Consider the following 19,192-nt stretch of genomic DNA (forward strand, 5'->3'; position numbering starts at 1 on the left):
TATTTCACCAATTTCCAACCATTTACACCGCACAAAGACGCGTATACCAATCAAACTCCTCCTTAATCAAGAAACAAACACACCCACTCTCAATCCTGACCATTCATTCCTCCACGTCACCGATCCATTTCCCCTCAATCCAACGGCCATTATTTGCTCTACCCAAACCCTAACCCGGCCCGCCTTCTCCCTCCCGTTGGGGTTTATGTCCTAGAGAGAGAGAGTTTTAGAGAGAGAAACTCTTCATACAAAACAAAAACTCACCATTTTTAAGAGAGAGAAAATCAAATTTTCTAGAGAGAGAAATTCATCTTCTCCCTTCCCTGCTTAAAAAAACCTGAAATTTAGGGTTTTAAACGAATCACACTGAACCCAGAATTAGGGTTTTCAAAATTTCCAAAATAAAATTAAAAAAAAAACGTTTCTTTTGAAAAAATTGGAGTTTTCATATTTAAAATTAAATCCCTAAATTTATTTTATGAGAGTTAATTTATAAAAAAATTGGAAAAAAAAGTTGATAGTTGTTGGATGGACGAGATCTGGGAGAGGGCGGTGGTAACGGCGTTAGACGGGCAAACGGATAACGGAGCAACGAAAAGCTTAACCCTAGACGGAGCCGTTAAGTGTTTGCACGGCCGTTTACCAGCACCATCAGTTTTGGAGAAGTTCCAAAATCTTCAGCATCTTTCTCTTGCTAGTATTGGAGTATCATCGCTTGAGCAGTTTCCTAGGTTGGGTAGTTTGCAGAAACTTATACTTTCAGATAATAGGATTTCTTCGGGTTTAGAGTATCTTGTTGAAGCGGGTCTTGATTCGTTGCGAGACCTTGATTTGTCGAATAATAGGATTCAGTATATTGAGGATCTTGCGCCTTTAGCTGGGTTGAAGCTTGTTTCTCTTGATTTGTATGAGTGTCCTGTTACTAGGGTTAAGGATTATAGGGCGAGGGTGTTTGGGTTGATTAAGTCTTTGAAGTATTTGGATAAGATGGATGCTGAGGAGAATGAGCGGCTCGAAAGCGATGACGAGGAGGAGGAGGATGATGATGAGGATGAGCAGGAGGAGGAGGATGATCCTGGGAGTGGGGAGGTTGATGGGGATGGAGATGGGGAGGAGAGGGGTTATAGGATGACGAATGGGCATAGTGGTGCCGGTGTCGGTGATGGGATTGTTGATGTGGATGAGGATGAGGAGAGTGATGCCGATGAGGAGGAGGCGGAGATGGAGGTTTCGAGGAGGAGGGAGAATGGTGGGGGGTTGCATAATGGGAGGGAGAACGGGTTTAGAGTAGAGGCGGCTGGGGAGGATGAGGATGAGGAGGATGACGGCGAGGAAGAGGAGGATGTTGAGGAGATTGATGAGGATGATGGGGAGGAAGAGGAGGATGTGGTTGAGGTTCATGATATTGTAGATAGTGATGATGATGATGGGGATGAGGAGTTTGATGAGGATGACGATGATGATGATGACGAGGAGGATGAGGTTGAGGAGGTTGATAATGATGAGGTTGAGGCTGCCGAGCCTGAGAGTGTTAGTAGATTGACTAGTACTGATGGAGAGATTGATGCACATGAACAAGGGGAGGATGAGGATGATGAAGATGATAATGGGGAGACCGGAGAGGAGGAGCTTGATGTTGAAGATGAGGGTGAATCGGATGATGATGATGAGGGTGAGGATGAGGTATAACTCACTGACCCTTTGGATTTGGTGCTGTGTATGCTCTTTTGCTAATTATTTGCTCAATTTTCTCTAATATGTTGTTGTGTGCGTTTTAGGTACTTGATGAGATGTGTAGCTGAGTCTTTGTTCTCTGTATGTTAGCTATGTAGATTCTTGTTGCTGTTTTGTACCTTTAGGGGTGATGCATGCAGTAATCTGTAGTTGTGATGTCAACCTTTGTGTTTGTTGTGCTTGCAATCGTTTTCCTAAATTTTGTAGAAGCTGTAGTTGTTCATGTACCTTTGGCGGTTTGGCTTGTGTGTTTAACTTTTTGTTAGTTAGGTGTGGTTTATATATGGCTAGTTGATCCGAGGAAGAAAAGGAAGAAAATAGTTGTAGTATGAGCTCGGGAGAATTCTGTTGGTCGTATCAATTTCCTTATTTATGATTAAAAATTTAACCTTTTTATTGTGTAATTTGTTTTGCTGCTTTGAAAGTGAGAAATTGACTGAGCTTTGGATGTTAACTTCAAATTATTGGAAGTTTTTGAAGAGAAATGTGATGTCTGTTGGTTTTTCTATCTTTCCTTGTATTGGCTCTGTATTAATTTGTTGCGGTGTTGAGTTTTCTGTTGAAGATTCCTATTTCTTGAGAGTTCTAACCTTGTTTGTGTTCTTGAGTGTTGTTTGAATGATTTAAAATTGGGGACTGATAAATGCTTTGATTTCATAGATTTAAGCTTGGGGCGATTCTTTAAGTGGTAATTACTAATTAATTGTTTTTATGCTTAGGTTAGTTTTTGTTCTTCATTGCATCTTCTTCCGTGTTGTCTATTTTTTTCCTTTTATTTTTTGGTTTATCGTTTATGACTTAAGGGTCTTAGCAGGGAATATGGGAATAAAGAAGTTGGTGTATTCACTGCTTTTAAAACTCAGCTTGAATGTGTTCTATGGTGGTTTTTGGTAGTGCCTTTTTCTTTTAAAAAGTCTCTTTATTTTTTTCTTTTTTTGGAGAGAAAATTCACTCCTGTCTGGTTGTTTTGATTTCTTATTTGGTCTTTTCCTGTGGTGTCTCTTCACATCTCAGTATATGTTTCGTGATCTGTGATTAGCTCTTGTATCAGCTGTCAAAGCCTTTTCTGTGTGGCTTTATCATTTAATTTGTATGCTGTGTGCAAGTTGGTTTGAATTTGATTTTTTTGCTGGAGATTTCTGATGTGTTTTCCAGGAAATTTTCAGCCGTGTCTTTATTTTTCCTGTGATGAAGTGTTCTGTTAAGTATTTATAAAGTTAATGTTAATGGCTGAATCTTGGGTTATTTCTTGCTTGAGTTTGCTCATGAACTGTGTTATGCTTTCAATGGCAGGAAGAAGATGGTGAAGAGGGCTACTTGGTACAGAGGGTAAGACAGTCAACAGAGGTTGCAGAAGATAGTGACATGGAAGCTGTAAATGAGGTAGAAGATGCCGTGGATGGTGAGGAAGTTGAAGATGCTGTCGATGGTGAGGAAGTTGAAGATGCTGTCGATGGTGAGGAAGTTGAAGATGATGAGGATGATCTAGGGGAAGGGCAGGTGATGGCGCCATCTTCTTCTGAATCAAAAAGGAAGAGAGATGATGATGCTGTTGTCGACAACGATGATGAAGAAGATTCTGATGATGCAGAGAGGCGATCCTCAAAGAAGCGTCAGTGAAGAAGATTTTGCTGGTAGGTTCTTTCATGGTGTGTGTCTAGTGAACAGAGATGGAGAACCTCGAAGTGTATATCTCATTGGTAGGCAGCAGTTCAGTTTTACGAGGTTTTAGACTATTTTCCTTGGACAGAGTATTTAGGAGGGAAAACTATCCCCAAATATGATGGGTTTCTTCTTTTTTTTTTTTTTTTTAAATCTTGTTCAAAAAGTGGTTAGTTATGGTTTTGGCTCCCCTCTTCTATGAAAATAGCCGTTAGTTTGGGTTATTTGAATGACAGTTAAATGAGATGGGTTCATTGTCCTTGTGTTTTCCCCCCAAAATCTTCAGTATATATAAATATTCAAGTTAAAAAAAAGGGGGAAATTATAGTAGGAACTCCAACAGTCTTTGTTACTACCCGCCTTATTGCTTGTTGAAGCAAATTTTCAATTGGAGATTTATAATCATGTATAAAAAGGCTTCCTTCTTTTAAGATGCTTTCTTTTCTTCCTTTGTTATTGTTCACTCTCTATATGGGCATTTCCGTCTTTTTACATTCTCTCTTTGATCGTACCTTAATTATGTGTTTTATATTCCCTGTTTAAGTGGCAATCTTGGAGTGTTATCAACTTTTGCCCCACTTATTTTACATGTATTATATCATCGTATAATTAATCATAATAATCATGTCATTCATGTACGCCTCTACTACATAAGAAAATCTGGTATATTGTATGGGCTGGGCTTGTGTCTGGGCCTTACAATTGTACTCAATTGGGCTATCTTTTGGGCTAATTACAAGTCTTGTTATGCTGTGATTAATGAAATAAATACATGTTGGCAGGGAATCAATAATACTTTCATGTGGTCATGTGCATATAGGATAAGGTTTTTAGCAACGAACCAAAATTTGTGGTTTAGTAAAATTGAATAAAAGTGTTTATGTTACCAAGTCAGAGTTCCTCTCTCTTCTTTTCCTTTCCCTTTGTCTTGAGTTTTTCCTGCTAACTTCATACTATGTTGCTATCTCCATCATTCACCACAGTCATCAGGCCAGTTAAAGCTCGCAACAGCGTATACACAAGGAATCCCTCGCAATGTTCGACGATGATCAAGGTGGTAGCCATGGCAAAGGGTACCAGCAATGAGACTGAAGACGGTGGGATAGTCGAGAAACTAGCTATAGCCGGAGGATTGATTTCGTCTCCGGTGATCGGATGGTCACTCTACACTCTTAAGACGACGGGCTGTGGACTTCCTCCTGGTCCTGGTGGATCAATAGGGGCTTTGGAGGGGGTTAGCTACTTGGTTGTGTTGGGGATAATTGGCTGGTCTTTGTACACTAAGACAAAGACAGGTTCGGGTCTTCCCAACGGGCCTTTCGGTTTGCTGGGTGCTGTTGAAGGCTTGTCATACTTGAGCTTGCTAGCCATTCTTGTTGTGTTCGGATTACAGTTTGCGCAGAATGGTTCCATCCCTGGGCCCTTACCAGGAGACCAATGTTTTGGCTAACTTTATGTGTATGAATGTAATGATCAGTTAAGTATAAATGAAATAGAAAATCTATGTTTTTAATCTCCATATTTAAGATTATCTGCTAAAGTCTAAATATCATTCAAGTACTACTCTTTTATACACCATGTGGAATTTCACCGAGAAAGAAATCTCCATTTTCTAGATAAGGCACAACTCACAACACCGCTCTGTGGCCTCGAGCCTAAAGGTCGCCCCACTGCACAAGACACAAGTCATACCTAGGTGCACAACAGCCTAAGTCATAGTTTGTGCCCCGTGTTGTGTTTTTTCAATTAGTGGCAAGACACGACTTGGGATGGCAATGAGTTAGATTTGGGTCGGGTTTAACAAGAGCTAACACTTGACTTTACACAATGTCGCCTATCCAATGTCATTAGGTAGACTATATAGTACTAAACTTAGAACATTTTGAGAGCTCGAAAGTATTAATTATGTTTAGATTGTTAATTTAGTCAATATTATAATTCATTAACATTAAACATGAAACTCTATTGGCTATCATTGATTGAAACAAGTCCCAAACTTAACAAGAATTTATTAAAAATTTAACTACTTTAATTTGACTTGGCTTGAGCTCAATCAAAGATAGAGCCTTGGCTCAAGTTCCATCAAAGATGGAGTCTAGTTGACACTGAGTTGTTACTCGACTCAATTCATCATCATCATCACTAATACAGAGAGATTACTAACTTTAGAAGGCAGATGGATGAACAAGAACAACTAACTTTTTCTTATACCAAAGCTTAAATAGTTAAATATGAAACATGTATCCATAGAACCAAATTATAGTCAAAATTGAGAAATTAATCAAACATGCTAATATATACAATTTTGGAGACCAAAATTATACAGTCTCACATCAAGTACAAAACCAGTGAATTTTGTCTATATCATAATCCTCTGTAGTTCTCTATGAACCTTCCCTCCAATTAAAAAAAAAAAAAGAAAAACATTTAATCAAAGATCAATATTCTAAAGTCTCTACTTCTTCCTTTGGTGGTGTAAAAAAGTCAGTATCCAAACCCCAAATGTTAAAACCAACTTCATCAATCTTCCAGGTTTCTTCAATCTCTCTTTGGTGATTAGCTGACTGCTCACCATATCTAAACACCCTAACAGAGGTTTTACCACTGTGGGCTATATTAATCCCATCAACATACCTATAGTCTTCAATGAATGACTCTGCACTTGTCTCCCAAAAGACTCCATCTCCATCATCGTTGTCAACGCTGTTTTTCAAACGCAACATCCTCGAGTCCTCAAACTGGAGGAGGAGACCAGATCTTTGGCTGAAGTAACCCCATAAGGTGTGGTGGATGATTTCATACTTTGGATCACTTTGTGCATCCAGTGTTGTTTGGCTTGTCTCAAGCTTGAGGATGAAGCAGTCCTCGTGGTTGATGACCTTCTCCCCGATACATACTGCATCTATGAACAAATTGGCTGTAGCCCTTGGATCCAAGCCCTGAAAAAATCATGGATCAAATAGGGAAGTGACTATATGTTGTAATGTGAAGGAAAGCAGGTACACAGTCAATGTATATGAAGAACTCCAATCCACACCCTACAAGTATAAATTTAACAGAAAGGAATTCAAGAACAAATAATCAAGAATGATACAGGTTTATGTGGTTCACTATCGATATTAGTTATGTTTGTGCTGTCCAAGATACATAGCACAAAACAGCTAGACTTCTGATCATGAAGGGGGTTTGTATAGAACAACAAAAACTAAAAAATGAACAAGGTCCATGGTAGAAAATTATACTAAGCCCAAGTTAGGAAACATATATACCACGATGTTTACATGCCAGATTCAACTTGAGCTAAGTATGTCTAATTCAGTCCAGTTGATTTTGTGTTATCATATCCTCATAAGCTCTACTACGAATATGAAATGCACATACATGAGGGACTAGCTCTTTTTCAGTAATGGAGTACTCTAGAACTATTGTAATATACGCACTCTAATTTTCACTCAGGACTCAGGAATAAATAAACTAAATTACCTGTAGAAACCGACGCAAGGGTCTGGGAGAGCCAGTTGTGACAGAAGGTTGATTTGATGATTGCCTCCATGAAACCTTGCCATTGCTTCCGGAGAAGACTTTGCAGCCAGACACCACAAATTCTAAACACCACAGGTCTGGATTCTTTTGCCACAATACAAATCCCCCGGCTTCATCAGTGTTTTTTCCCTTCACAGTTTGATCACCTAGATGAAACACAGTAGCTCCAATCCTAGCATGTCCTATTACACACATGCTCTGTATGGAGCTTATGGCTGTTTGCCCTCCTGTTGCTGCAATATACTGCTGTACGATATACTTTGCAGTTGATGTTTGCTGCATATGAAATCATAAACCCAATCACATGGGAAACCAACAAAAAGGAAGATAGAAATGAAGAAATGTGAAGGAGTCCTTGGAATCATATGGGAGCAATAATGACCAACCAGGCAAACAGCAAATTTAATTATCAGAACAGCTAGATAGAAAAATTTTCTAAGGAAAAGACACTTAGAGAAACAAAGAAATGCTAAGTAACACCAAAAATGCACCCACTGAATCGTTAAATATCATAAATGAGTTTTCAGGGGCTGTACGTAACCAAATATTCTTCATTCCCCACTATAAGTCTCAAAAATCAGTAATCCTAAATGAAAAGGAAATGTAACCAAAAAGAGCATAAATGAGTCATACAAGTTGGTGAAGCTAGCAAGGATCAAATGGAGGCAATATCAAACCGCGGTCTGGCCAAAGGCACAAAGTGTATGACCTTTTAAGCAAGTTCAAGACTTCAAGCACAAATCGAGTAAAACATAACTTCTGACAAATAAGAATCTATGAGCACCATTATCTCAAGGTTACTTCAAACTTAAGACTAAAAGATATATAAATCAGCGAACTAAATCACTAATTTGTCACCTGGTAATCTGTCATTCTATTAAAACAGTGCTAAGCCCTCAGAGAAATGAAGAAAATGAAAAACAGCCTCATTGAAGCATATGCAGAAGATATAACATATCTCTTTAGGCTTCCAAGAAATTTTAAGTCAATATCCAAGTCTGTAAAACTCTAGTCAACTTAGAAAGATCAAACTGCACATCACAAAAGTATAAGGTATAATCACAAATCCCTCTAAATTAAAAGGAAAACTTGCTAACACGATACACACTGAAAGGCCTGTTAATAATTCCACATACGGAGTTCAAATCTCCATGTACAGAGCTACAGTCACCCCAGAAGATTGCCTTTTAAATATGGTAGTTAGTCAATGTCTTTGGTTGGGTAGAAGTCTTGGTATAATCTAACAACTAGCACCTACGGTTTCCCTAATCTTCCACACAAAGCACCAATTGTTTCTAAATCTTTGTATCCACAATCTCCTATAAGTTCATCCAAATTCTAGCTAAACAATTAAGTTTCTAGTAGGAGTTTTCACTTATACATCCTACTTCAGCTGGTAAAAACATATATAAAGCCAAAGCTAAAATTTTGAAAAGTTACTCAAGTGGAGTTGCCAAAATGAAAGAATGCAAAAAAGCAAAAAGTTCTATTGTATTTAATGAACATGAAGCATTGAAATAAAAAAGTCATACTTTTGGAACTGCACATTTTTCCAATTATAGTATATGAAGCACAGAAATCATTTTGTCAACGTGAACGCTGTATATATAAAAATTACTAACCTTTTCCCCTCTTTTTTTGGGGTTTGTGTTTAATTGGCAACTGTAAAAACTCTTTTTAAGCCACTTATAACATAATATGCATCAAACTAAGTATTAGACAAGAGTCTACTTGCTCATATATCAAAGTTTAGCTAACAAGCCAAAGATCTCAATAGTATTAGGCCAGAAGACATACTGACATAAAAGATATAACACTGCAAAGTCAGAAAAATGTATTAGCATTTGAAAGGGGATTGAAGGTGGATAAACTCACAATGGAATTATCTCTAACAGGGCGACTAATCTTGTCAATATGAACTTGAAGAGGAATAAGGGGGGCACCAATATGGTAAAGAATGAACCGGAGCTCGTTGATCCGGCCTAGAATCACCGGTGATGACCATTTATCCGAAGTCTGAGCCTTCATCCATTGCTGCATATTTTGACAACGCAATGCAACATTGTTTCCCATGCTATTAAACATTTCCTCCGGTATAGGTACCTCGAGGATCGTCTCGAGTGCATCTTCCTTATCCAAATTCGGACACAATTTCCTCATTCAGATCACCCAAGAGAAGGAAAAAAAATAAAAAATCAATGACCAAGAAAGAAACTTCTTTTTCACCAATGTGCATGTACCTTGATCAAGAGACTAGATTTTGAACAAGTAATCGAAATACTTGCTTAAATGAGAAAAACAGGAAGTGGGGTGCACATTAAAATTCTCAAAATACTTATTCAAAATTGGGACATGATCATATTCATATCAAATCAAGAAAAAAAAAAACTGGGATACATGAATTTGGAGCAAAAAAAAGAGAAAAAAAACCCCACCATTTAGATCATAGTATATTTTTATTTGGGTGGGATAAATTTGCGGGAAAAAAAATTGAAATGTGAATGGTGGATGGGGAATAGTCAACCAGTGAAAGGCTCCCCTTATTTGTAGAATTTTTTCATGGGCAAAATTTCAGCTTGGCATTTTGTCAAACAGTTGGTGCGCAACCTACGACTGAAACGATTTTGTCCATCATATAGAAATGTATTAAAATGGCTGAAATTGGCGAGCTTATTATAAGTTAAATGCATATAAATAAGGGTAATCATGGTTATGAATGCATGAGTCATGAAAAGTTTTGTTTTTGCTCCGCCTTCAAATGGCCGGCAGTAGGTAGCTTTGCCGGCCATGGATATGGAGATAATGGGATATATGGTCAATATGGATAAGGTTTACTTACATATAATCAAATGTAGAGAAGTTGGGAACTTTTGATTAATAATATAATTTTACTATCATGATTCATGTTCATCAATTTTTAGATTCTCATAAAAGGGCTTTCTACAGGTCTAAAATCGGATAAGACATTATATGAGCATAAAAATTAATAATTAATTTGGAGATTGAATCGGTTATGTTAGGAAGAAAGTCTGCGCATAGGCCCTATTGTATTTAGCATGCACATAGGAGGGTGTTTTTGTAAGGGTGGAAAATATGTTGACAAAATATACCGCCACATGCATAATACTCCCTCCGTTTTTAAACACTTGCTTCACTTTTCCATGTGCGGAGTTTTAGAAGAAATTGGAGAAAATAATAAAATATGGAGGTAATGGGGTAGTTGAAAAAATAAAAAATTGTAAAAAGCAAAAGTAGTAGAGGAATAGGAGGAGAGAGAGTATTATGTTGGGTCACTAAGTGTGAGAAATGAATTAAATATTGTAAAAGCTTTCCATAAAAGAAAATGGAGCAAGTATTTAAAAACGGCTAAAAAAGGAAAGTGGAGCAAGTATTTAAAAACGGAGGGAGTAGTACATAATAAGTACTATTCAAACAACTTATACTTTAATGGTACATTATACATGCATAATAGTACACAAAAATGTACCACTGTATAATTAAGAGAGAAAAAATGTACCATCGAACCCCAAATTGCCCTCCTATGTGCATGTCAAATACATAGATCCTATGCGCCTAAATGCTATATAGATCAGATTGTGTCTTTTTATAATGTCAAATTCAAATCAAACTTTTTTTTGGTCTGGATTGATATTTGAACACCACTACGTTTAGTTAGGGGTGGGAGTAGAAAAAAGAAGAAAAAAAAAAACTGGAATTTGTTAGGCAAAGGTGAATTAAAAAAAAGGGTTGGTTAGGTAAATGTGAATAAAAAAAAGATTTTGATCCATTAAATTTACATTATACTCCCTCCGTTAACTTTTATTTGCAACTTTGGGGTATTATTTGTGAAACATAAAATATTCCAAAGTTGCAAATAAAAGTTAACGGAGGTAGTATAATAGAGGGATTATAATAGATCACAAAATTGATCAATCATAAGGGTATTATCGTCTTTCTAATCATTAAACCTATGGTATTGGTGTAATAACTGCGAAATAATGTGTTAAATGTTGACACAAAGATTTATGGTATGTGATAAGTGGATGTTTATTATGTGAAAACTTGACATTTACTCTGTAATTAACATTGAGTTAGTAATTGCGGGGAAGGTATTTACTCCCAAATAATACCTTCCTCGCAGTTACTAACTCTAAATCCTAAACCCTATAATTGGATACATATCTTCCTATAATCAACTAAACAAACATCTTATGAATGCAAGTGACACTCAAAACTTAATCAAATGTCAACTATATCATTAATCTTTACTCTAAAAAGAAAAGTATGAAGTAAAAAAGAACAAGACCATGTTTGGTAATAAGCTTATTGGGGGTATAATAGCTTATTTGATTAACTTTAGCTGATTGACTAGTCAAACAAGCTAATAAAAGTGTTTGGTAGTAAGCTTATTGAAAGAGCTTATTCCATTAAATAAGCTCTTTTTGAAAAATCTCATTTTAGGAGCTTTTTCAATTAGCTTATTCATTAATTATTGTGAAATGACATTTATAACCTCATTTAATTTAAAATCCTATCTAAACTACATACCCCACAATTAACTTATTGGTCATTTCACATACTCAATCACCTTTAAGCTATCAGCTATTTACCAAACACTTTTATATAACCAGTTAATACAATAAGTTAGTCAAATCACTTAATAAAATCAGCTAGTCAAAATCAGCTAATTTAATCAGATTCATTTTTCAGCTTTCAGCTTTCACCCAAACAGGGCCCAAATGAAATGGTAGTTTACTCTAATGTTTAACTTAACAAACTACCACTTACCGCCATAATCACCTATTCACCTCAACTTTCTCTCTTTTCAGTCCCTCTTCTTCATTTCAGTTATCACCTCAGCAGCTCTACTGCCATAACTAACTCTCAACTCTATCCTCTGTCCACTACTATTACCTTTCAATCCAAAACAATTTCACACATTCAACTCAAATCTAGCAAAAACCTAGATAAATATAAACCAAGAATTTAGATTTTTTGTCATTTATTTGAGCAAAAAATTAAGGGTTTTGGGTTTTAGAATTTTAGAAGCAACTCTCTGAAAAATCAATGTATTAATAGTTATACCTTATCTTCCACTGAAATTTCTGGGTTTCCCTCCAATGTTTCTTCAAGCTTTTCTCTCTCCTCTTTCTCTCTCTTCACCCACCATTTCTTCTTCTTCTTCTCCCAATTTCGCAAAACCCCTTTTCTTCCGCCCTTCAATCTCTCTCCTCCGCCGCAAACCCCTCTTCGTCGCCGGACCCAGACCCGGAAATTCATATCCGGACCCGGCTTCCGATGACCCACCTGAAGCACCCGAAGATACCGCTCATGGTGTCTCCAAATTCAGTCAAATTCAACGCCAAGCTGCCCGAGCTCGGAAGTTAGAGGAGGAGGATTTCGAGAAGAATCGTTCTGTTTTTCTCGACGCCATTAAAGATGTTGAGGATGCTCCTGAGAATGAGGAGTATTCTGCTGGAAACAGCGGTTCTGGGGATGATTTGTTTGGTGAAATCGATAAGGCGATTGCCCAGAAGAGGAAGGAGTTTGTGAAGAAAGGGCTGTTGGAACCTAATCCACCTAAGAAGAAACAAGTTGAAGAAGAGGTTGTTGATGATGAATTGGAGGAAGAAGAGGTTGTTGATTTGGAGGAGATTGATGAATTGCAAGGATTAAGGGTTGTCGATGAAGGCGAAAAGGAAGGAGAGTTTAATGATGAAGATGATGTTGAGGTAAGTGAATTGGGTAAGAATGGTTCTAGTTTGTTTGATTCTTCATTTGATGTTGATTTTGATGGTTTTAGTAATAATGGTAAGGTTAATATTGTGGAACCTAGGTTTAAAATGACATTAGCTGAACTTTTAGATGAGTGTAAGGTAGTGCCTATTTCTGTTTATGGAAATCTAGAGGTTGAAATTACGGGGATCGAGCACGATTCGAGGTTGGTTAATGCCGGGGATTTGTATGTGTGTTGTGTTGGGAGTGATACTGAGGTTGATGGACATTTGTGTTTGAGTGAGGCTGATAAAAGGGGTGCTGTTGCTGTTGTTGCTAGCAAGGAGATTGATATTGAGGAGAGTTTTGGTTGTAAGGCATTGGTGATTGTGGAGGATACTGATGCTGCTCTTCCTGCATTAGCTGCAGCGTTTTTTAGGTGCCCGACTAAGCATATGTCAGTAATAGGGATTACGGGAACTCATGAGAAAACCGCGACTGCTTTTTTGATAAAGACTATGTATGAAGCCATGGGATTGAGAACTGGGATGATGAGCTCGGTTGCGTATTATGTACATGGTGATAACAAGTTGGAGTCCCCAGAAGCAAACCCAGATGCTATTTTGGTGCAGAAGTTGATGGCGAAGATGCTTCACAATGGGACTGAAGCAGTTGTGATGGAGGCCTCATCTAATGAGCTGGCTCGTGGTCGTTGTGAGGAGGTTGATTTTGATATTGCGGTTTTCACTAATTTGTCAAGGGACCATTCGGATTTTCAAGGGACGGAAGAAGAATATAGGCTTGCTCAGGCTAAATTGTTTTCTAGGATGGTTGATCCAGACAGACACAGGAAGATTGTCAATGTTGATGACCCAAATGCATCGTTCTTTATTGCACAAGGGAACCCAAATGTCCCTGTTTTAACGTTTGCAATTGATAATAAGGATGCAGACATTCATCCTTTGAAATTTGAACTCTCTCTGTTTGAGACCACTGTTTTGGTTAATACTCCTCAGGGTATTTTGGAGATATCATCAGGATTGCTTGGGAGGCATAACATTTATAGTATCCTTGCAGCAGTTACTGTAGGGATTGCAGTTGGGGCCCCATTGGAAGACATTGTGAGGGGCATTGAAGAAGTTGACGCAGTTCCTGGGAGATGTGAGGTGATAGATGAAGAACAGGCGTTTGGGGTGATTGTGGACCATGCCTGTACTCCACCTGCCTTGTCTAGACTTCTGGATTCGGTTAGGGAGCTCAAACCAAGGAGGATAATTACTGGTAAGGTTCTTTTCTTTCTGTTACTCTAATTATATATCCAATCACACTAGGGAAGTCACCTTGTTGCTTGATAAGCTGACATTAATAGCATGCTCTGTGCCGTCATGGCTAAAGGTGAAGAAGCATAAATCAGTCATTTCTGGCATCTTTTTGCTTCTATGTTTGTAGTCTCACTCTCCCATATCCCTGAAAAGGAGATAAGAAACATATCAACCTGAGGGGATCTTAATATTTTCTAGTGTCTGGCTCAATTTCACTTGTGATTTTCAGATGGATTTTTATATTGTTATATATGTATATGCTCATTTATTTTGCATGAAGTTTTTATTGTGAACTATTTTTTCATCTTCTGACTCGCTTCTATTTGTGTATGAGCAGTTATTGGCTCTTGTGGTGAGAAAGAGAGGGGAAAGAGACCCTTGCTGACTAAGATAGCAACTGATAAAAGTGATGTGACTATGCTGACATCAGACAATCCAGGAAGCGAAGATCCATGTGAGTATTTGGTAGACCTAATTGTTTAACATGATAAAGAGAAAATATTATTCTAAGCAGATCTTTTCCTATCAAAATTGCTAGATGAAACATGCTATAATTCTCAGTCCTGTACTGACTGATTGTGTAGAGAGCACCATGTTTCATAGTGATGTATCTAACATTAATGTGCACGCATTTTCCGTTGGTTAGTGGATATATTGGACGACATGTTGGTTGGAGTTGGATGGACAATGCAAGATTACTTGAAACATGGGGAGAATGATTATTATCCTCCTCTTCCAAATGGTCACAGGCTCTTCTTGCATGACATTAGGCGTGTAGCTGTACGTTGTGCAGTTGCGATGGGGGAGGAAGGTGATATGGTGGTAAGTTTCAGGAATCTTTGATTTTTTTCTCACTTCTCATGTGAAAGTTGATATCTCTGATCTAGGTTTAGTTATAGTAATATTGTGTCTAAGTTGTTGAGAATTGAGATGGCTTTTCTGTATAAATATGCTCATGCCGTTGCCACAATTTTAGAAATATTGTTCATATGTACTCTTAAACAAAGACGGGATTGTCCAATATAGTTGATTACCAGGGAGTTTTTGTGGTCGGAATTTTCTTTTGTAGGCATGATTTTTTTTTTGTTCTTCTGTAACTTCTCCAAGTAATTGGTTGTGCTGTTGCAGGTAGTTGCTGGCAAGGGCCATGAAGCATATCAAATTGAAGGTGACAAAAAGGAATTCTTCGATGATAGGGAGGAGTGCAGGGAAGCACTACAGTACGTTGATGAGCTTCATCAAGCTGGAATAGACACAAGCGAATTTCCATGGCGGTATGGTTTTCATTGTTGTTTATATTCTTTTCCCTACCCTATAATATAAAAATTTACTGTCTTAATACTTAGTATGCCAAAGACAATGATCTGACTCTCTATCCATTTATTGCAGGTTACCTGAGAGCCATTGATTAACTATTGTGATACAAAATCCGGTAGAGAAATATCAGACTTCTTTTTGGGTTTGTTGATGGTGCTTGGAAGAGAGCTTCCCTTGGATCAATTGTTAATATTGTCAATGATCAATTTCCTCATCACTATCAGATATTTTTGGAGCTAATCAAACCCTAGCGTGGATCTACATAGGGTATGTTCTTTATACATTATATAGTTGAATTTCCAGCTCCCCCCATCAATTATGTCCTAGGTTATCTTTTGATCCATTATATTTGATCATCTAAAAGGTGGCTGGAAGCTTCTTTTCTATACTATATTAACTCTATTGTATTATATATCCATGGCTTTCCCTCAAATGAAAACTTACATCTCTGATATTGGTTATGTGGAGAAAAATCCTTATCTGAGGGGATAGCAATCAGACTTCTACTTCTTTCCTTTTATGATTGGAATGGGATCAGAATTGCTGATAGGGAATGAAAACTTTGAAGGTCAAGGAACAAATGACAATAGTTTCTTTTTTTTGCGATTATTGGTTCGTACTCTCTATGTTAGGTCACTTGATCTTACTGAAATTAGTTTCTTTATTGGAGAATTGAGGGCTGTGGATATGGATTGTAGAGGGCACTACAATAAAATGAGTAGTAAGCCGTGGATTGTGCACAGACTCTTCTGTCTTAATGTTAAAAGACTTTTGAGTCCATGCACAGGTACTAAGTGTTTATTTATTAAGAACAGAGTCAACAGAATACTGATTATTTTTTTTAATTTTTTGTGGCATATGCATGCATTGAAAGAAAATCAAAAGATGAAAATCAAAACATTAGCCTTTTACATGAGCCCAGTTTATTCATAATAAAAAGAGGGGCATATGTAGTTGTGTATTGTAACTAAATGGAACTTGTATGCAGTGCTTGTATGATGTTGGAGTCTTGGAGATCATATGATATTTAGCTCAACAGTTTCTCTTATTTGCAATTATCCTCTTTTTAAGCTTATGCCCTTATTTTCACTTTCATCCATATGCAGGACGCAGGATTTTGTGTATACCTGAGACTACTGTGATGCACTCTGCCCAACAGTAACTGTAAGGCATTTTGCCCTCTAATACTTAGGCAGCGATATGGAAACACCAATTTTGAAACTGGATGACTATATAGGTGTCTGTAGTTTGTACAAAGCACAGATTGTAATTTTTGCCTTCCTTTGCTGTTAGTTATCTGCTGTATTCCCGAATATCTCAAAGTGAAAGTATGTGATCAAATGCCTGATGTAGTTGCTCCGAACTTCACATTTGCCTTTTCCTTTGTTACTATAATAGTAGCTCTTGCAGTTAATATGAGATATGATAGCTGATGCGATAATAGATCAAATAAAGAAAGTCAATCAATCACATTATCAGTCACGCCAATGAGTTCATAGTCAGAAACTAATCATATGTTGGCAAAAATGACCAAATTTTAAATTTGTGGTGACAGATGACTACTTTGATTGTCTGATCTATATGTTGCAGGATATATACTTTCATAAAGTTAGTGCATTGAAGTGTCAAGATTCCTGGTTGAACCTCCTGTCCACCCGTTTATATCATCTGGTTCAAGATAGTATCAGATTCAAATCTTTATGATCAGAGTTAATTATGAAGATTATGAATGAAAACTTGATATTTTCTTCATTATCATATAATAAATGTCTGGAAAAAAAATATATGAATGAGCTGTTTTTATTGTACACACAATTTGTCTTTTCAACATGTATTGCTTGATTACAAATCAAGCAGTTATTTTGATTCCTTATTGTTATTGTTTCTTCTTTTGTTGCAAAATTCCAATCACTCATTTATTTTCTTCCATTTATTAATTTTAAAGCTACAACTCTACAAGCCTCCTAAAGTTCATATAAGCATTATCTAAATAGTAATTATTTCCAGTAACCATAAATGGCTGTAATCCTGTCCTTCCTTATGTGTGGAGGTTACATGAAGAATAAGATAAAATGCAGGAAGAAAGACAGACTTGTCCAGTTACTGGTGAGGAATGTCTTGCATTGGATTGTTTCATCAACTGTGTACTGGTAAGTAAAGCAATATACACCACCACATATTTTATTGTGTTTCTGTATCGTCTTTTCCTCTCTGTGATGTATTTTATCAGACTCAGGTTTTCTAACAATCATTCATTTGTTTAAGTGTATTAAGATGCACAATCACCATTGATCTAGGTCATGATTCATCTATGGTTGTTTGCAACAGCTCTGTATCCAAGGTCAGAATAAGCTCTCCAGCCCACAAGTTTTTGGCATGAATTGAAGCTTTTATACTAATTTTGAGGTATCTTTGTCAATTATGGCTCTCTAGGTAAAAATACTGAGTCTATGAAACTTAAATATGATATGATTTGAATATGTGCAACATATAGTCACAGATCTTTGGTAAATATAAATTCATGATTCTTTACTCTGTTCTCCCATCTGTTGGGTGTAGCCGTGTAGTGATATAATAAGGGAATTGTTTGTAATTTTCGAATTTAGTACTTTCCATCAAAAATATCTTCTCTTCTATTAAGCTTTTACAGATGTAAATATATGTTGAATCTCCATATATTGTTGTAATGCTGTGTCAAGTGAGAAGAATTCATTGGACAGAATAACCCCGTTACTAACTAGAAATCTTTGCTTATCAGGCCTCCCATTGAAGTGAGGTAGACCAGGAAATTTTAATTTAGAATGAGTGATCAGGATCAGCGATTTCAGCACAGGTGGAATTTCAGAAGGACTGAAAATGATTTTGATTCAAGTGATGATGATCACTCGAGACCCAGTCCTCCTAGGGAGCCGAAACTTACGAAGCATAAGCTGGTCACTAGTCAATTTTCTGAGGAAAATGCCCCGCAAACCATGCATAACCCTACATCAATTCCTAGTGGAGAAAATGAAAATCACTTGAATTTTGAAGAACCTAACAGAAAGCCGAACCAGTCTGGCAAGACACGTGAGAGAAAGGCTAGATCAAAGAAAACTAAGAGAACTACCTTCAACCACGAGCCTTCAGATGCTACACTGATCAATTTAAGCGGGTACATGGAATCGTTGGTTGAAGAAATAAAAACCACTAGAGTGGACTTGCTTGCATGGATGAGCAACGAATTAACGTCATCCTCTAAAGATGATATCATTTCCTCTAAGCCTAGTGGGCCAAAGAAAGGCCAAAAACAAAACACGAAGAGAAGCAAAACTCCGAGAAATAACCCTAACAAGGGTAGGAGAAAACCAGGAACAAGTACTCAAAATAAAATTAATGAGGAAGTTGTGGTGCCACCAAAGGAGGGAGAAAGTGTTATCGTTGATGCTAAGTCTGTTGAAAAGACTGAAGCTAAATCTGTTGAAAAGACTGAAGCTAAAGCTGCTGAAAAGACTCAGAAACAAAAGGGAAGACTTCAAGGTCGTCTAACAAGAAGCGAAAAACTGATGGCACTGAAGCTGCCGAACAGACTGATAAAACTATTACAGCTGCTGCTGATATTTGTGTGGAGTTGCCTTCTGTTCTGCCTCAAAATCAAGTTACAAACAGTGAGAGAATTCCGTTAGAAGATGGGAATGGTAGAGATGCTGGGAACAGAAATGCGTTGAATCCGGGAGTCAATTTGAGCTCTCAATATCTGAATTATGATCCAAGAGCCCAGCAGAAAGATGGAATCTTCGCTCCAAGTGGTCTGAGGAACATGAGCGATTTTGGACAGAACTCATGCCCAACTATGGGTAACGGTAATGGAAATGGGTTTCCTTTTCCCCTTGCTCCTCAAGGGTCGAATTGTGGTATCGGGT

The 19,192-nt window shown here is 37.3% G+C and overlaps 4 protein-coding genes across 5 annotated transcripts; 3 read left to right on the plus strand and 1 right to left on the minus strand.

The window, feature by feature from the left end:
• Positions 1 to 222: 222 nt before the first annotated feature.
• LOC110722616 (acidic leucine-rich nuclear phosphoprotein 32-related protein-like) lies at positions 223 to 4,507 on the plus strand. 2 transcript variants are annotated; one of them, XM_021901896.1, is made up of 3 exons: positions 223 to 1,683; positions 3,028 to 3,368; positions 4,380 to 4,507. In XM_021901896.1, the coding sequence occupies exons 1-2, from the start codon at positions 529 to 531 to the stop codon at positions 3,352 to 3,354; spliced, it is 1,482 nt and encodes a 493-aa protein (XP_021757588.1). In that variant the 5' UTR covers positions 223 to 528; the 3' UTR covers positions 3,355 to 3,368; positions 4,380 to 4,507. The 2 variants fall into 2 exon arrangements, with proteins under 2 accessions (XP_021757588.1, XP_021757581.1); XM_021901889.1 differs by lacking the exon at positions 4,380 to 4,507 and having other exon boundaries at positions 3,028 to 3,795.
• On the plus strand, positions 3,951 to 4,917 carry LOC110722643. Its single transcript, XM_021901917.1, has one exon. The coding sequence runs from the start codon at positions 4,352 to 4,354 to the stop codon at positions 4,844 to 4,846; it is 495 nt and encodes a 164-aa protein (XP_021757609.1). The 5' UTR covers positions 3,951 to 4,351; the 3' UTR covers positions 4,847 to 4,917.
• Positions 4,918 to 4,984: 67 nt separating this feature from the next.
• LOC110722633 lies at positions 4,985 to 10,172 on the minus strand. The gene is made up of 3 exons (XM_021901908.1): positions 8,815 to 10,172; positions 6,880 to 7,215; positions 4,985 to 6,335 (listed from the first exon to the last, which is right to left on the minus strand). The coding sequence occupies exons 1-3, from the start codon at positions 9,097 to 9,099 to the stop codon at positions 5,835 to 5,837; spliced, it is 1,122 nt and encodes a 373-aa protein (XP_021757600.1). The 5' UTR covers positions 9,100 to 10,172; the 3' UTR covers positions 4,985 to 5,834.
• A 1,551-nt stretch (positions 10,173 to 11,723) lies between these two features.
• On the plus strand, positions 11,724 to 16,661 carry LOC110722654 (UDP-N-acetylmuramoyl-L-alanyl-D-glutamate--2,6-diaminopimelate ligase-like). The gene is made up of 6 exons (XM_021901928.1): positions 11,724 to 13,935; positions 14,314 to 14,430; positions 14,623 to 14,798; positions 15,105 to 15,250; positions 15,366 to 15,560; positions 16,400 to 16,661. The coding sequence occupies exons 1-5, from the start codon at positions 12,060 to 12,062 to the stop codon at positions 15,382 to 15,384; spliced, it is 2,334 nt and encodes a 777-aa protein (XP_021757620.1). The 5' UTR covers positions 11,724 to 12,059; the 3' UTR covers positions 15,385 to 15,560; positions 16,400 to 16,661.
• The last annotated feature ends 2,531 nt before the right edge of the window (positions 16,662 to 19,192 follow it).

This window comes from Chenopodium quinoa, unplaced genomic scaffold (genome assembly GCF_001683475.1).
Source record: "Chenopodium quinoa cultivar QQ74 unplaced genomic scaffold, ASM168347v1, whole genome shotgun sequence".
Classification (NCBI taxonomy): domain Eukaryota; kingdom Viridiplantae; phylum Streptophyta; class Magnoliopsida; order Caryophyllales; family Amaranthaceae; genus Chenopodium; species Chenopodium quinoa.

What these genes read in the sequence shown, in the direction of transcription:
- LOC110722616 (XM_021901896.1), top strand. Translation starts at nt 529, where the DNA reads ATGGACGAGATCTGGGAGAGGGCGGTGGTAACGGCGTTAGACGGGCAA. An exon ending in ATGATGAGGGTGAGGATGAG is followed by an intron (nt 1,684 to 3,027) that starts GTATAACTCACT and finishes TTTCAATGGCAG; the next exon opens with GAAGAAGATGGTGAAGAGGG.
- LOC110722643 (XM_021901917.1), top strand. Translation starts at nt 4,352, where the DNA reads ATGTTGCTATCTCCATCATTCACCACAGTCATCAGGCCAGTTAAAGCT.
- LOC110722633 (XM_021901908.1), bottom strand. Translation starts at nt 9,099, where the DNA reads ATGAGGAAATTGTGTCCGAATTTGGATAAGGAAGATGCACTCGAGACG. An exon ending in CTGTTAGAGATAATTCCATT is followed by an intron (nt 7,216 to 8,814) that starts GTGAGTTTATCC and finishes TTTCATATGCAG; the next exon opens with CAAACATCAACTGCAAAGTA. An exon ending in CCTTGCGTCGGTTTCTACAG is followed by an intron (nt 6,336 to 6,879) that starts GTAATTTAGTTT and finishes TGATTTTTTCAG; the next exon opens with GGCTTGGATCCAAGGGCTAC.
- LOC110722654 (XM_021901928.1), top strand. Translation starts at nt 12,060, where the DNA reads ATGTTTCTTCAAGCTTTTCTCTCTCCTCTTTCTCTCTCTTCACCCACC. An exon ending in ACCAAGGAGGATAATTACTG is followed by an intron (nt 13,936 to 14,313) that starts GTAAGGTTCTTT and finishes GTGTATGAGCAG; the next exon opens with TTATTGGCTCTTGTGGTGAG. An exon ending in TCCAGGAAGCGAAGATCCAT is followed by an intron (nt 14,431 to 14,622) that starts GTGAGTATTTGG and finishes TCCGTTGGTTAG; the next exon opens with TGGATATATTGGACGACATG.